Source organism: Alligator mississippiensis, chromosome 2, assembly GCF_030867095.1.
Source record: "Alligator mississippiensis isolate rAllMis1 chromosome 2, rAllMis1, whole genome shotgun sequence".
NCBI classification, from domain to species: domain Eukaryota; kingdom Metazoa; phylum Chordata; order Crocodylia; family Alligatoridae; genus Alligator; species Alligator mississippiensis.
In genome coordinates, this window is record NC_081825.1 from 271,255,465 (window position 1) to 271,270,200 (window position 14,736).

General features: G+C 37.7%; 1 protein-coding gene across 3 annotated transcripts in view; it reads right to left on the reverse strand.

Annotated features, from left to right (window-relative positions):
* GALC (galactosylceramidase) overlaps nucleotides 1-14,736 on the reverse strand; it is a 71,306-nt gene that overhangs the window by 43,597 nt on the left and 12,973 nt on the right. For 2 of the 3 annotated variants that reach the window (XR_002088470.2, XM_014596399.3), the window contains exons 5-6: nucleotides 13,785-13,924; nucleotides 11,780-11,818 (exon numbers count right to left, since the gene is read on the reverse strand). Coding sequence is in view for 2 of the 3 variants with exons in the window: in XM_014596399.3 (XP_014451885.2) it covers nucleotides 11,780-11,818; nucleotides 13,785-13,924 (179 nt within the window). In the remaining variant the exon portion in view is untranslated. Of the gene's footprint in view, nucleotides 1-4,015; nucleotides 4,144-11,779; nucleotides 11,819-13,784; nucleotides 13,925-14,736 lie in introns of all 3 variants that reach the window. The other variant, XM_019481690.2, reaches the window with a different exon arrangement.

Genomic DNA, 14,736 nt, shown 5'->3' on the forward strand with positions numbered 1-14,736 from the left:
TGAATAAGAACCTACAAGTCAAAGGCAGAACAGGGAGAGAACCCACAGCACGTGCTTGTCTCCATTGCCAAATGCTGCCCAACCTCCACATCCAAAAGTCTCAATCCAATGGTCCTAGGGCCAGATCCACCCCACAGGCAGCCAAACCCAAACCTGGGCCATGAAGTCCAGTCCCATGAGTTCACTAGCAACCATTTACCCAAGGAACTCCCAGAATCACCACTTCAAAGCCTCATCTACAGCTACAACACAACACTAGAAACATCAACAAGACACACAATTCCACATAATCAAGACAACTGCCAAACCACAAGTTTCTGTACAAGCATACCATTTCTTGTACAGGCTTTTCCAATTCAGCCTAGAAGAGATTCAGGTTCTTTGCCCTTACCACTCTGCTTGGAACACTATTGCTGAACATTACTACCCTGCCTGGGAACAGCTAGAGATCTTCTTCCAATCTAAATTTATTTGTAGCCAGTTTGTAATGATTTGATCTTGTGCCAACACTGCTTTCCCAACCTAAAAAAAGCTCTTCTCCTTAATATTCATCCTATGAATATACTTCTAATGGAGGAATCTCACCTCTCAATATCAGGTTTGCTGAACAAAACAAGCTAAACTGCTTTAATCTTCTTTTATAAGAGGTCTCCATGCTCTTCTCCATCTTACATGACCTTTCTGTGTACTTCTTCTAGTTGAAAAGAAAAAGCTCTCTCTATCTGATCATGGGTAAACCAGAAAAAAACAGTTCCAACTACATTACAAAATATACCCATTGAATGACTAGTCAGACTGTCGTTATGAGTGCATAAAATCCAGGTTTGATGATAGAAAACTCCTTGAACAACCCCATCCTCCTTACTGACAACACACCATACTATTATTAATGGATAACAAGTATTAGATTAGAGGACAGATGATGATCTGGTTTCAACAGCCCAATTCTGTGACCATTTCCTTCAATAGGGCTTCAAGCTTTAATATTTTTCCCCAGAAACAAACTTCTTGGTTTTTTTAAAGACAATTTTTATTTAAAAAAAAAAAAAAAAAAAAAAAATCAAAATTTGATAAGAGAAGCACCACATATTCACACTGCTTTCGAGAGACAGGTGTTCAACCTCTGGCCTGCAGGACCATGTCATCTAGGCCATGGGGCTCCCCGTGGGTCCAAAAATTTGGTGACAGGAGAGCAGTGGCACCACTCCCCAGCCTGCCAAGTCTCCAGATCTATGGGGAGCCTGAGGCCCTACATGCTAGATCTGGCACCCAATCCTGATGCAAAGGGCCAGTACCAGGACCCAGGGCCCCAGCTCAGTGTCAAGGGCTGGGAGAGGGCAGTGCCAGACACTTCCCCCCCGGGCCCAATCCTCACGCGCAGAGCAGGGAAGGGGTGGTGCCAGGTCCCAGGCTCTAGTCTGGCCTGCAGATAGGCTCTGGGCCACTCATCTGGCCCATGGGGCTGAAACACTGAGCGCCACTACTTTAAAGCATTCTTGAAAGCTAATCATTTTTCCTTTCTATAAAATTTCTCTTTTTGGAAGAGCTGAGGTTTCTAACAGTAAAATTAGCACATAATGCTGCAAGAAAAGCTTCTGCCTAGTATGTTTGCCCCGTTAAGCAAGGCAAACAAAACTGTGTACCCTAAACACATGACACTGGGTTTCAAAGCAGGACCCAGACAGTCTAGAGGCATACAAAAGTCAGAGTTTACAAACACTCAGGCAAAAAATAGATGGACACTTGGAAGAAAAAAAAAAAAAGATGGGAGACAGTAGTGAAAATGCACTTATCCAAATGGAATAAAATCAGTTGTGCCTCCCTAAATACAAGATTTATTATACTTACTATTTAGCTGAATTCTACACTTCATTTTGGTGCAGCTTGTAAGGATTAATGTTAAACCATCCAATAGAAAAAAAAAAAAGCTGAATGACATTTTCTAGGAGTTTGTATGCTGTTTTGTTGGACAGCTCAGTATGAGCTGCTCAGATGGAGAGACAGTGATTCTGCACTTACATGCTCTAAGAAAATCACTATGTTTAGCTGAAAGAATGCTCTGTGACAGCTCTTCAAGAACAACTCTAAAATGCTGAACCGCAAAGCACCAACGTGGGGGAGGTGGGGAAATCTTCAAATTGCCCACTACAGATATACTTCAGCTTCTTACACCAAGTGTGGACTGGGCAAGGGAAGATGATATGTAGTGGATCTGGAAATAAGTTTAGAGATGCCCCACAGCCAGAGTGGAGTTATGTACGGTCCGGCAAGACAAGACACTGGTCACAAAGGCAAAAGACGACAGTGACAATGATACAAAGGGCAAATCAACACAGCACGGGAAAGGCTAATTACTTAATACATTTCAAAGCCAAAACCAAATCGGCCATCTTCAGTAACTCCTATGACTGTTCATAAAACAAATGTTTGCACCCCATGGTTCCATTTCAACAGACAGCCAGAAAGGAAAGGGGACTTTGCAAGAGGGCCAATCAGAGGACGACACTAGATAAAAAATGAGGACAGTTGACTGAGCCATGAATAAAAACTTTACGGACAGGAAAGAAAAAGGAAGCATTTAAAAAATAAATAAATAAATAAATAAATAAATAAAAAAGGATTCTGGACAAGAAGCAAATGTGGCAAGAAACTAGATACAGGAATAGATGTAAATGGTAACTGAAAATGCACTGAAGCTGGAAGTTTGAAGACCAGAATACCAGATGGTAATGAACATGCTACTACTTCTGGACTATTAAAATCTATAAACAAAACACAGTAGGCCTCAGAATCAACACTGAGCAAGAAGATAGAAAGGAGGCAAAAAACAAGCACTTCACATCACCAGTGTAAAAACTTGTACTTAATAGAAGCAATAAAACATTTCTCAAAAACTGTCAAGTTAATTTAAATCTTGAAATTCCACAACTAAACAAAAGAAGTGTTATGAAGCTGATAGTGAAGTTGGTGTAATGGGGTTACTTCTTGATCATCTACGCAGATTATTAGTGTTAAATGAAAGCAAGAAAGGCTTACTCAACACATATAGCTTTGAGATGCTTCTCTTCAGAAGACTTGCTGTCCAAGAGAAAATATTCACATTTAACATCAGATGCTTCCCTGCCTACCACACATATAGAGTAAGATTTTCTTCCCAACCCTCACTATTTTCTTCATTTTAAAGAGAAGCCTTTTAAAAATTCTAACTCCTGTACCAAATCAGGAGATTGAGAATTAAGAAAAAGCTCTCTCAAATCTTAGAATGGCACACTACAGACCGAACACACACACTTTTCAACAAGAAGCTTAATAAAGCAGAGATCAGGAAGAGACAATCAGAAGTGAGAATGGGAGAGACCCAGGTGTGAACAGCAAAAAAGTGACAAAGGATTAAGCAAACAGACATTGTCAGTTCATTTACACTGGGCATACACTATAGGTCTTGAGGTTTGAGCAAGCAAAGTGTCCCAAGAAAGTAACGACAGAGGAATGGCATCAAACTACCAACAGAATCAAGGCTTAAGGAATGCTTTGGAAGAGGACGAGTGGCTTAAAAGGGGGTTCAGGGTTTTTTGTGAAGAGATAACCAAAAACGTTGCAAGGCTGAGCGAACCAAGGGTAAAAGTCCAAACTCAGTTTAAACTCATTTCCAAATACCATGTTCAGATTTAGAAGCTTCTCCAACTTTTAGGATGCATGGCAAATTGGGGGGTTGTCCTAACTTTATGGGGGGTTGGGGGACAGCTAACCAAAGCCAGTTCTTGAATTTTAGACTCAAAATAAATGATCGTTTTTAATAGTGACCCTGACTAAAATGTTGGACTGAAAAAAACAGTGGAAGAGGGAATAGTAGTCAGCAATGATTGTAGTGCTAGAATACCAAGTTTGACTCTGGTTAACCTAGAGTAACTCACTTTTTCTTATTCAGTTTTTTTTTTAAAACCAAAAGGTAAAGGCTAATCTATAGAAGTGAAGTGTTCTGTATAACATTGTTCCACTCTGCTCCCACACTTACCCTACTATCTGAACAGCATCATTAAGATAGGGATCAACTAGCATGGCCCTTGAAATGTTCCAATTTCCATCCGCAGCGATGATGCCAATGTTCTTTAAGCCCACTCTGTCCAAAGTATGGCGAAGCACCTTAGTAACAGATAATACACTTAAAGTACAGCTTTCAACCAGATTTATATGTTTAAATATAAAATTTAAAAACAATTAAAATGGGACTATTTGCCTTCTGAGCCAGATGAATCAAACAGGGTTTTTGCTGTTAAGCAGGGAGAAAGTGAAGATCAGTAGCGTTACAGATTCTCACAAGCATTCGTTTTAAACACAGAACATTTACCTTCAATATTCAGAAAACTACTGCATAATCAGATGTGTCCACTCATAAAAGCTTCCTCATGGTTTCCAGTATTACTGACACATACATAAACCCACACGCATGCCTATGCTTTGTCCAATGAATATATTGGCTTAGTGGGAATTTGGTTTCATCTAAAAAGAGGACTTGGCGATATCAGTAGTCAGAAAATAAAATACTCTCTTGGGTATGAGAGAGCAGGAAACTCCCAAAGGAAATGGGTCACTAGAGATTTGTCACAGTCAGTCCCCCTGCAGATGCAAAATTATTCCCTACACGCTGTTTTCTAGTGTTTTGTTCATGTCCTAGGGAATCAGGATTCTGAGAAGTTCCTTCAATAAACTATTCCAAAGAGAAGACTTATCAATTAGTATTTCTCTCCATCTTCCTAGATTTATTCCCAATCACTTATAACTTGTTGCAAGTGAAGGATTCTTTATGTAGGTGCTCCTTGGTGTTTGCAAACCTTAAAACATTAGCAAACCATTCAAATATCTTCCAAACCTTCACATACTTTTGCCAAAGGATTGAGTTCTTCGTTTCTCCTAAAAACTTTAGCTAAGCTATAAATAATGAAACCGAGGACCCTGTCTGGAGTGGCATGAGAGGGTGGCTCTATTGCCATAGATCAACACCTGCACAGCCTCACTCTGGTTCCCTAAATGAAAGTGTGGATTAGACTCAGGAGCATAAAGATGGCTTAGGACCATGAACTACCAACCACCCTCCTCTCTCATGTACATTGGAGTGGCTGCATCATAGGTTTGCAAACATATCTATTTTAGATGAATACTTCATCTGGTCATCAGAAAATTAGTTTAGAAGAATTAGTGAAGTATTCTCTTCCAATAATCTTGAGGTAATTTGAAGTGTAAATAAAGTGGAATTGTAGTAACAGTAATTTCTGCTTCTTCCTCCTTACCAAGAATAAACTGCAACATTTGGGGGGGGACTTCATATTAAAACAAAGTATAAAGTGGTCCAAGGTCTCAGAATGCTAGCAACTGCCAGGAAACTAGATCTAAAGTATAAAAAAATATCAAGAGTGCAACAGCAAGAAAAGCGAATCATGCAGCAGTTGGAATGAGAGAAGACCAAAATATTTTGGCATATTTTCATCAAAAATTGTTTTTCGTTTAAAAAGTTACTTTGGTTAAATATATCTATTTGATGTTTACGTGATTTTCCTCTCCTGATGGAGAAGGGAACAAAAGCAAAGATTTCCATCTTTTGTTTCCATCTTTCAGGGAAGTTTTTAAAAGCTTATTTCAAAATGAAATTTGCCTTCCAGAACAAGTTGCCTTCTTCAAAAGACAGAAGCATATTGCTATAGCAGTAGTCCTTGACCTTTTTTAGACTCAAGGCACACCTTGGAAAATATTCTCACTTGTTTTTTTTGACTATAGAAAAACAGTAGAGCAATTATTCTATTGCAAAATACTCAGAAAGACCCCAACAGGTCAGAATGTTCTTAACACTATGCATTCTTATTTTAAATCCCAGGGTTAAATCATGTTTGCACACCTAACAGTACTAGCATTTCAGGTGTACTGCAGGGTGTCAGGCAAGTTTCTCAAAGCACCCCAGAGTGCCACAGCTGCCTGGTTGAGAAACACCAAACTACTGAATAACTTCCTGCTCGTAATACCAAAGTTAACCTTCCTAACAATCTGGCTTTTCCTTTTCTATGGAATTAATAAAGTGTCATTAACCAATTCACTTCATATTCTAAAAACCATCAAGTAGTTCTAAACACCAAATAGTTCTACATCAAAATGCTCAGCCTCATACCCTATCCAGTGTTATAATAGGCAAAAATACAAAAGCGAGTGGGTAAAATGTGTTTATTTTCCGTCTTAACGAGGAATGAAGAGTCAGGTGTTCTGCCATAAAAAAAATATCGAAACGTCTTTCTAGTCACCGGTTTCCTCACAGGCTTAAGAATGGTACCAAGGTGACTAGTTATTTTCAATTACATATTTTCAGAGGGTAAAATCATATTTTATTCACGAGGGTTTTATACACATTGTTCTAAGAAGACTATATTTATATAAAATAAAAACTTTTCCTGTAGGCTGTGTGTACTGACCAATGTAGTTCTCAAAAAGGAATCCAAGTATCTATATAAAAAATTAGATTGTAAAATTTAATTTTTTCCTAAGGATAGAAACTTTTTAAAAACAGAGTGGGGGGGGGGAAGAGGGGAGGTACACACATTTAGCATTTGAATTCAAGAAATTTTATGCCAGGAATTTAGGCTTCTTCAAATCAAAAAATTGTTTTTCAAATCAGGATTTTTTTTTTTTTTTAAACCAAGCATATGCCTTAACAAAGAACAAATAAACCACTTCCCCACTCATAAAAAAGTTTTGAATACATGAGCATAGTAATACAGAGGATTTTATCAACCTGACTCCAGTAAAATAGTATTATTCATATTTGCCAATACTACAATGGCATTAGACATGTTGCTCTAACCTCAGTCAAACAAGTGTTTACACTGTACCAGACCACTGTATCATGAATATGACATGGGTTACACAGACACCCACAAACATTTTAATGGTATAGGATGCTTTAAAAAAAAAAAACCACCAAACAAACTCTTTACCACATATAAAGCCAAACTTCTTTTGTAACTATGCAGAGAGCAGAAGGAACACCGACTTCAGATAATTGCTCCATGTATAATATTGTAAGTTTAAATGTATTTCTCACATGCTTCTGGGGTTAGAAAAAGTGCTAGGAATCTTATCTTACAATTAGTACAGAGGTTCCACTTCTAGCATTGGAGGTTTGCAAGATGCTACATGTCAAGATGGTAGCCTCCAGCCATTCCCAAGAACAGCTAAATGCTCAGGCTAATTCTCACTGATCATCCATCCTGTCCTATCACACACCCCCACTCCACCCCAATAAGGGGATGGGTTGGGAACAGAGCATTTTAGAAGACCACTGGACAGTACAGACTTTCAGGAAATGAAGCACTTCAAAGATGTTCCTCTTCTGTCACAGATTATTTTTAAACAATTCTTCACTGCTGAAGATCTGCATCCTTGCTGCTTGAAGCACTTCAAAGGCACTTATTGGACACATCTACACATGCATTAAATGTGCTGTTACTACAGCACATTAAGTCTGTAATAACAGTACTGCACAGTAGTGCCAGGGCACAATCTCCTGGTGGGGCTAAGTGAGCAGCAGACTAATTCTACTGAGTATTAGCACGGCTTTTGCTCTGATGCATTAATGAACAGTAGAACTAGTCTACTACACATTTAGCGTCTTGTGTAGAGGTGCCCAGAGTGCTTCAATTAGCATAGTACATGGCCTAAGGTAGGAGGGCGGACCACTACCATTTTTGCCTTCTGAAACGTATTTAGCAGGATCACAAAAATGTTAACACTTACTCTAATAAACGTGCAAGTTCTCTTATTACAAGTGGCAGATACCAGCGATAACAATGAACATTCATGAATAAGTATTTTTGTAATGGCTGACTGCAAATAGCACTATTACGTGCTTTGGCAAACAGGTACATCACCACATAGTACAAGGGGAGAGAATGAACAGCGAACAAGTTGAACAGAAATTATTTATCAACCAAATGAACACAATCAGGAGGCATTACGGATAATTAGTATAGCAATTTAATTAACATTAAGAACTCTATTCAACAACAAAAAAAAAAATACATAGTTCTGGGAGTTTGGTAACTTATTGAGAAGCCTAATCCTGACTCAAAAACTCATTAGTTTTCCATTTTAAATGATAGTTTAAGAATATAACGTTAGTATCACCATCACTGTTTGCACTCATTCTTCTTCCAGGTCAATGATTCAAAGTAAGCCTCTTTGAAGAGGATGAAAAAGCCCCAAGATAGTAGTATGCAGGACTCGGTCCATGAGCAAACAGGAGTTTGCACTTCCTTCAAACTGCATGTACAATACCAAGAATACCTTTAGAATGAGGACAATATTATACTGTAATTAAATTTAAAAGCTGTTCTGCTTAGAAATGCCTCTCTAGGATGGTCTAAATTCAAATTGTCCTTCCAATCAATCACCAAAAAGGGAACAAATTGAAAATCCACTGTTGGCTGTCAGGTACCAGCTTTATTTTCTGTTACATGCCTTTATTTCTAGCATAGCATATATTATCATTAAAAGTGGATAGAGCTAAGCTAAGAGATGGTCTCAAGGAATATTATTATGCACATATCCAAAATGGGGCTTAAGCAGGACACTGCAATATGCAACACCAAGTTGCTCACCTTAGATGGCCAGAAATGGTACCATCCGGTATTATATCAGAAGAATGGGTGCATAAATAAATAGCCTGGCGAAAACTGTGGTACCTATGGACCCAGAGATCCAAACAGGTGGGTTTGCATGGGTTGTCCTCTTCAAAATAAGCACATAACTACCCAAATTCAACTCAGCTCCTTTTTTAACCTGGCTTATAAACTGAATCCAAAGGTACCTCCTTAGTTTTCCATAGCACAGACAGAAAATTCCTTGCTAACTACGATTCATGAAAAAGTAGCTAGTTCCTATATTTGAGAGGCAGCTTAAACAGGTTTCTCTTGTTAGTGCGTGCAAGCTCAGGCTCATTTAAATAAAAGACTTTCAGTTCACTCTGAACTCACACATTGCAAAACACAGGGATATCCAAATAAATGGAAGTCCATTCAAATTGCCAGTCAAACCACCTCAGAGATGGCAAGCATGTATTACTGAATAGAGCCTTTAACTGCTGAAGTCTAAATTCTTTCTTCAGAATCAAAGTCATTATGACAACTAAAGGATAGACATTAGTGGAAAAGGAAATTTTCCATGTAATGATCAAGTGAACATGGATGTGCTGAAAGAAAGAGTGCTGATTTGAAAAACAGACAAGTTTTTCCAGACATAGTATTAAAGTGGTGTGGAGGGGGAAGGGGGGAAAATAATAATATCAAAAAGGAATCCCAAACACTGTTTCCCATATTACTTTATCTGATCAATGGTTCATTTCTACAAGTGAATTTAGAAAGCACTGAATTAGCACCAGAACTAATGGCCTGCCTCAATTCCAATGTAATTCTGCAAACAACTTCAAACTGGCAAGCAATGCTTAGATTATTCAATAACTAAAACAGAGTAATGTAATTTGGGATCCAATCCCTTTTGAATTTCATAAACAGAAGTAATCTAGGATTAAAAATAATTCTTTTTTTAAAATTTTATTTCATATGGATTAATATGGAGCAACAAAAAGAGTAGAATTATAATGTAAGAGACTCCTAAACTTAAAATTTCTACTCAAATGTTAGATGCCTCAGTGCCCATCTTCTGTCAGTAGTGCAATTTCTTGGTTTGGAATTACCATGTCAAGAACAGAGTAAGTCATTTGCTTTAATTACCAATTATTGGGGGTGGGGGAAGTTTGACTGTGAAAAATCTGGAAGTTTACACAGAAACTTCCAGTTCAACCAATACAAACAGAAAGAGACACATGGCCTGTACTCTACTAAGAATCTAATCAAACACATAACAGGAGTTTTTAAGTTCTATGGAAATAAGAAACAAATATTTTCATTCCTAGTGGAAAATGTTCTACTGAACTGCCAGATTAGTACCAATTAGCAGCTAGATTTTTTTTAACAGTGCCATGTGTCTATTAAACTATAGGCCCTTCAGCCAGAGGCATGGAGGAAGGCAGAAATACAATCAAAGTGAAGGACCCCAATAGCATCTATCAAATTTTCTATTAGGGATAAGAGTTCCATGTGTTAACTTAAACAGGAGGCAGTTAAGGCTGCCCAATCCAACTTTAGAACCAGGGCAGATAAAAGCCAATCAGCTTTTTTTAATTAAAATGAAAAACATCCACTTCAAATAAGCTTTCCTTTTTAAAAATAAGCCATTTTAGAATGAAATTTGAATTTAAATGCAGCATGTGTCAAGGTATAAATTTAACATGATCTACTAAAATAATTTATATGAAAAAATATCTTGATTCAATGAGCCTCTACCAAACACACGGGAATTAAAGCCTGATTTTCTTCTATATAAAGAATAGGGGGGAGGGAGGAAAGGGGGGAGGTGAGGAACTTGAGGTCAGGATTTAAAAATAACGGAACAAGAGTTCATGTATTAGGGGCCAGACCCTGCAAGGGATGCAAGGTCTATACTACTGGCTGCAAAAGATCAGCAAAGCCATCGCACGTGTTGGAACCTGTTGGCTTCTAACTCCAACAGGCACCATCCTGTGCTCCTTGATCAGAATTATGCACTTGAGGGTATCAAATTCCTGTGTTATTTTCTCTACCTGAGCTCTAGTTAGCTCAGCTCTCCAAGAATAAATATTCACAATTCTGCAGTCCATAATGGAGGCTCCTGGAAAAAAGAACCAATCACTACCACTCCATTCAAAAGCTGTGAAACTGATCTGGAGTTGAAAAAGCAAGGAAGTTTGCTTTTCTCTTTCAGACTATGGATACAAAGGGAGAGTAGGATGAGATTTGACTTCTAAGAACTTGAAAGAAAAGGCATAATTTTTTTCAAAATGACCTAGGTAAAAAATTGACCATCTCATTTTAAAGAGAAGTAGGCAAGTATGAACATAAGCTCAAATGACTTTCATCTAGGCTTTGAGAAAAATTTCCCCAAGGTGAGCTGAAAAAATTGGTTTAATTCACTAACCACAGTTCATACTTTTTATAGTATAACAGGTAAAATTAGTGCTTAACAAATGTAGTTTTAAGTGCATACCATGTTTTGATAAAAAACTTCTGTATCTAAAATATTAAACTTGTGTTTAATAATTGGAAGTGTTGGTTTTGTGCATTTTAATTAAATTCAAGTTGCCATCTTAGCTTGATACAAATAGAAACAAAAAAAAGTTAATCTAGTGAATAAGAAATATTTTACCTTTTATAGCATACTACTAAAATGTAGGATTTCTAACAATCCAAATACGTTAAGCTACACACACTGTACCTAGGATACATGTACCAAATCTACTGTCAAAACCTGTATTTAGCTGTAAATCAACAGGGTTTAATTGTTATATCAACCAATAAAAATAAAACTCACACAGAGAAAGTTGCTAAAAATCAATTATTTGAAGTCAGGCTTGTGGCTTTCTGGTTTAAATCAATCTACTCTGTTCAGAACAATTTTAAAATTTCAGCCAATTAACATATCCATTTAAGCACTTCAAGCCTTAAGCCACTCTAGACAATGATGGGTAATTCACCAGACAAAAGTACTTGAAAAAGTGGACCCCTAACTCAATCCAATTCCAACGACTGATTATTCCACATACAACAGCCCAGACACCTTCGTTTTTACAGCCATATGTAATTGACTTTTGAAACATAAGTGACATTTTCATTGCTTAAGAGATGCAGGGAAAGCTATTACATACCTTGATATATTTGCTATTAAATGATCTTTCATTCCAGATCTGTAAAACAAGTATGACAAGCAGTTTAGAACACACACACAAATCCATCAATGCAAGAAAGGAAAGATTTGCTATACATGATTACAAAGCCACTAATTAATCCCCAGGTTTAAGGTGCACAGCTCCAACTTGTTTTTGTTACAAGTATCTCAAGAGAATAGTTTTTACTAAAAATTCAAAACAACCGTTTATTTCCCTAGAGAAACCTACCTCCTTCCTTCTGAAGAGAAATAACCAAATATTGCCAGAGGTCTACTATGGCTAGGTGATCATTACAAAGGTTTATGACTGCAGATATAAAATTTAGTGTTTGATGGGAAGTCTCTTCAGGAAACCCATCAAAATATGGAAGGAAAGAGCTTCTGTCATTCATCATACATTAAGGAACAAATGATGAGCAATACAAATTGCAATTCTGAAAGGAAGAAAATTATAAGCAAGTAAGTGGTAGTCTGGCAAATAGGGGGTAGTACCAACTGGCACTCTGCACAATCTTTGCTACTTCCCTATATTCGAGATTAACTGCCAAGAGAACAAAACGCATCATCAGCAAAAACAGAACTTCTCCTTTCTTAGAACTATTCATAATAAACTTTTTAAAGGTCAAACACTGCATAGTGCATGGTATTCAGTACAGAAACTAGACACTGCATGACCCAAATAATTCTCAGAAGTTTTGAAAACCACAGGCTCCATGCTGTTCTTAGCAAGGTGAATATTCCAAAAGCAAGATACAAACTAAACTAAAAACTTAGGAGGGCACATCTACGCAAGACACTACTGTGCAGTGGTTATTACACATTTATTTAGTACTTGTATTAGCAAGTACAAAATAATCACACAGTAACTGGAGTTACTGCACGGTAAGGCCAGCGAATGTTTTAAGTGACACTACAGCACAGTAGCCTAATAATACTGTGCAGTAGCATATTAGCACTGTCCATGCTGTGTCACACTACTGGCCAGTATTATTAAGCTACTGAGCAGTTAGCATCTTGTGTAAGATGTGCCCAAAGAGCATCTTCATTATTTACCAACTTGAGGACTCAGGAATACTGAAGGCTTGAGATGCACTGTAGATTTGTAGAAGACAAATATATACCCTGCTGCAATCACGAAAGATATGCTACAGACTCACTGGAGCCCAGGGACTAGTAAGAGAACTATAGTTAACCTGGTTTCCACATCTTCCTAGTTAAAATGTGGAACACCTGCCATAAAACAGTGAAATGCATTCAATCCCTGTAGCAGATGAAATTTGAAATAAATCAGAAGCAAAACCCACAAGTTTCAACAGAAATATACTAGGGCTGAGATCAGGCAGATACAGTTTGCTTGGAATTTTTTAGACCTCCTCTAAAATGCATTTCTAAGAAATCTCAATCTGAGAGCAGTTTTCTAGATGGTGCTGCTTCTAATCTTAATCCAAGGAATAAGAATATTTCTTTAAACTGGAAAATAAGTGCAGTTTCCATGGTTCCACAATACTTTATAAATATAGATACATTAGTGTGTGATGATGTGTATTCTAATGTGGTTGTCCATTGCCAAGCAATGGCTGCACCTCAATATGCAAGATAGGTCACACAACCTGAGCCTGGCAAATTCTCACACCTCAATTACTGCATTTTGATTAAGTAACCTATGGCCTTCACATAAAACATGTAAAATGAAACAAGTCAAGGTCAAGTGGTCATTTGATACAGTTTCCATAGGATTCCAAAACCCTCAAATTCTGAAAACAAACTTTGCAATCATCTATAGTAAAACAATGCCAGTCCACATAAATGCTCTCTTAAAAGCCAGGAGTAATAGCACAAGTTTCTGATTATGGAGGATTTTTAACTGTCTGCCAAAGAGTGATGGGAGATAGGAGGCAGTGGAGAGGGACACAGAATCAAATCTTGGTCCCTGAGCTCTTGACAAAAAGACTGTCAAATAAACCCAAGATTTAAGCTCTACTAACCCCAATATAATCAATGTCCAAATCATGATATTGCTTTGCACCCGAGATCCAGGAAACAACATAGTAAACAGTGACATCAGGATAATCATAGGGCCAGTTCTCACCCCTCCCTATCCATCCAGGAAATGTCCACGGTAACCCTGAAAGAGAAAACAGAATACAAATGAACAAAAGCAGTTAAATGTGTATTCTGTACTTATCAATATGCAACAAGAACAAGCCCTCTCCCACATGCTGTTCAAAGACACAGGGTCAGATGCCCACTGCAAAGAACAGCACTTCCATTGGACAAAAAAAGCATAGTTTTGCTGACTACTAGTTGAGACTACCCCAAGCACAACCTTAGCAAAAATAATTATAGTTTTATAGAAACCTGTAACTGTTATTCATTGTCTGTCATAGATCTTATCCTCACTGGCTGAGGTCAGAGTTGTGTCCAGTAAAACTCACAGCACTTATTTAAATATAATGAGGCTCAGCACCCATCCTTATGGCTAACCCCCCTCAAAAAAAAAAAAAAGTAATACAACCTCTCATAAGTAAAGAAAAAAAAAAACACATCACTGAACAGTTTTATTATATTATTGTTGCCTCATTTCAAGGAACCTAAGCTGGACAAGGGTAAACCTCTATTTGTTGAGTTTTTGATTACTAACAGCTTCAATGCAGGAACACTGATCATTAGAAAAGAGCAGTCAATTAACTGGATATTCAAGATGGTCTAGAAGCAGTAAGTAAGGGTTAGTGACAGATCATATTTTACATGTTCCCTGCCTCTTTCTTCTTCCAATCTCACCCCCACAATCCACCACCTTTACCTTCTTCACTTACCTCTGCAATTATCCTTAAAAACAAATTCCACATCCACTTCTTCCTCCTTATCATAGATCTGGCCATTCTCCTTCCCTCCCTTTTAATCCTATTCATACCACAACCACCACCTCCACTGCTG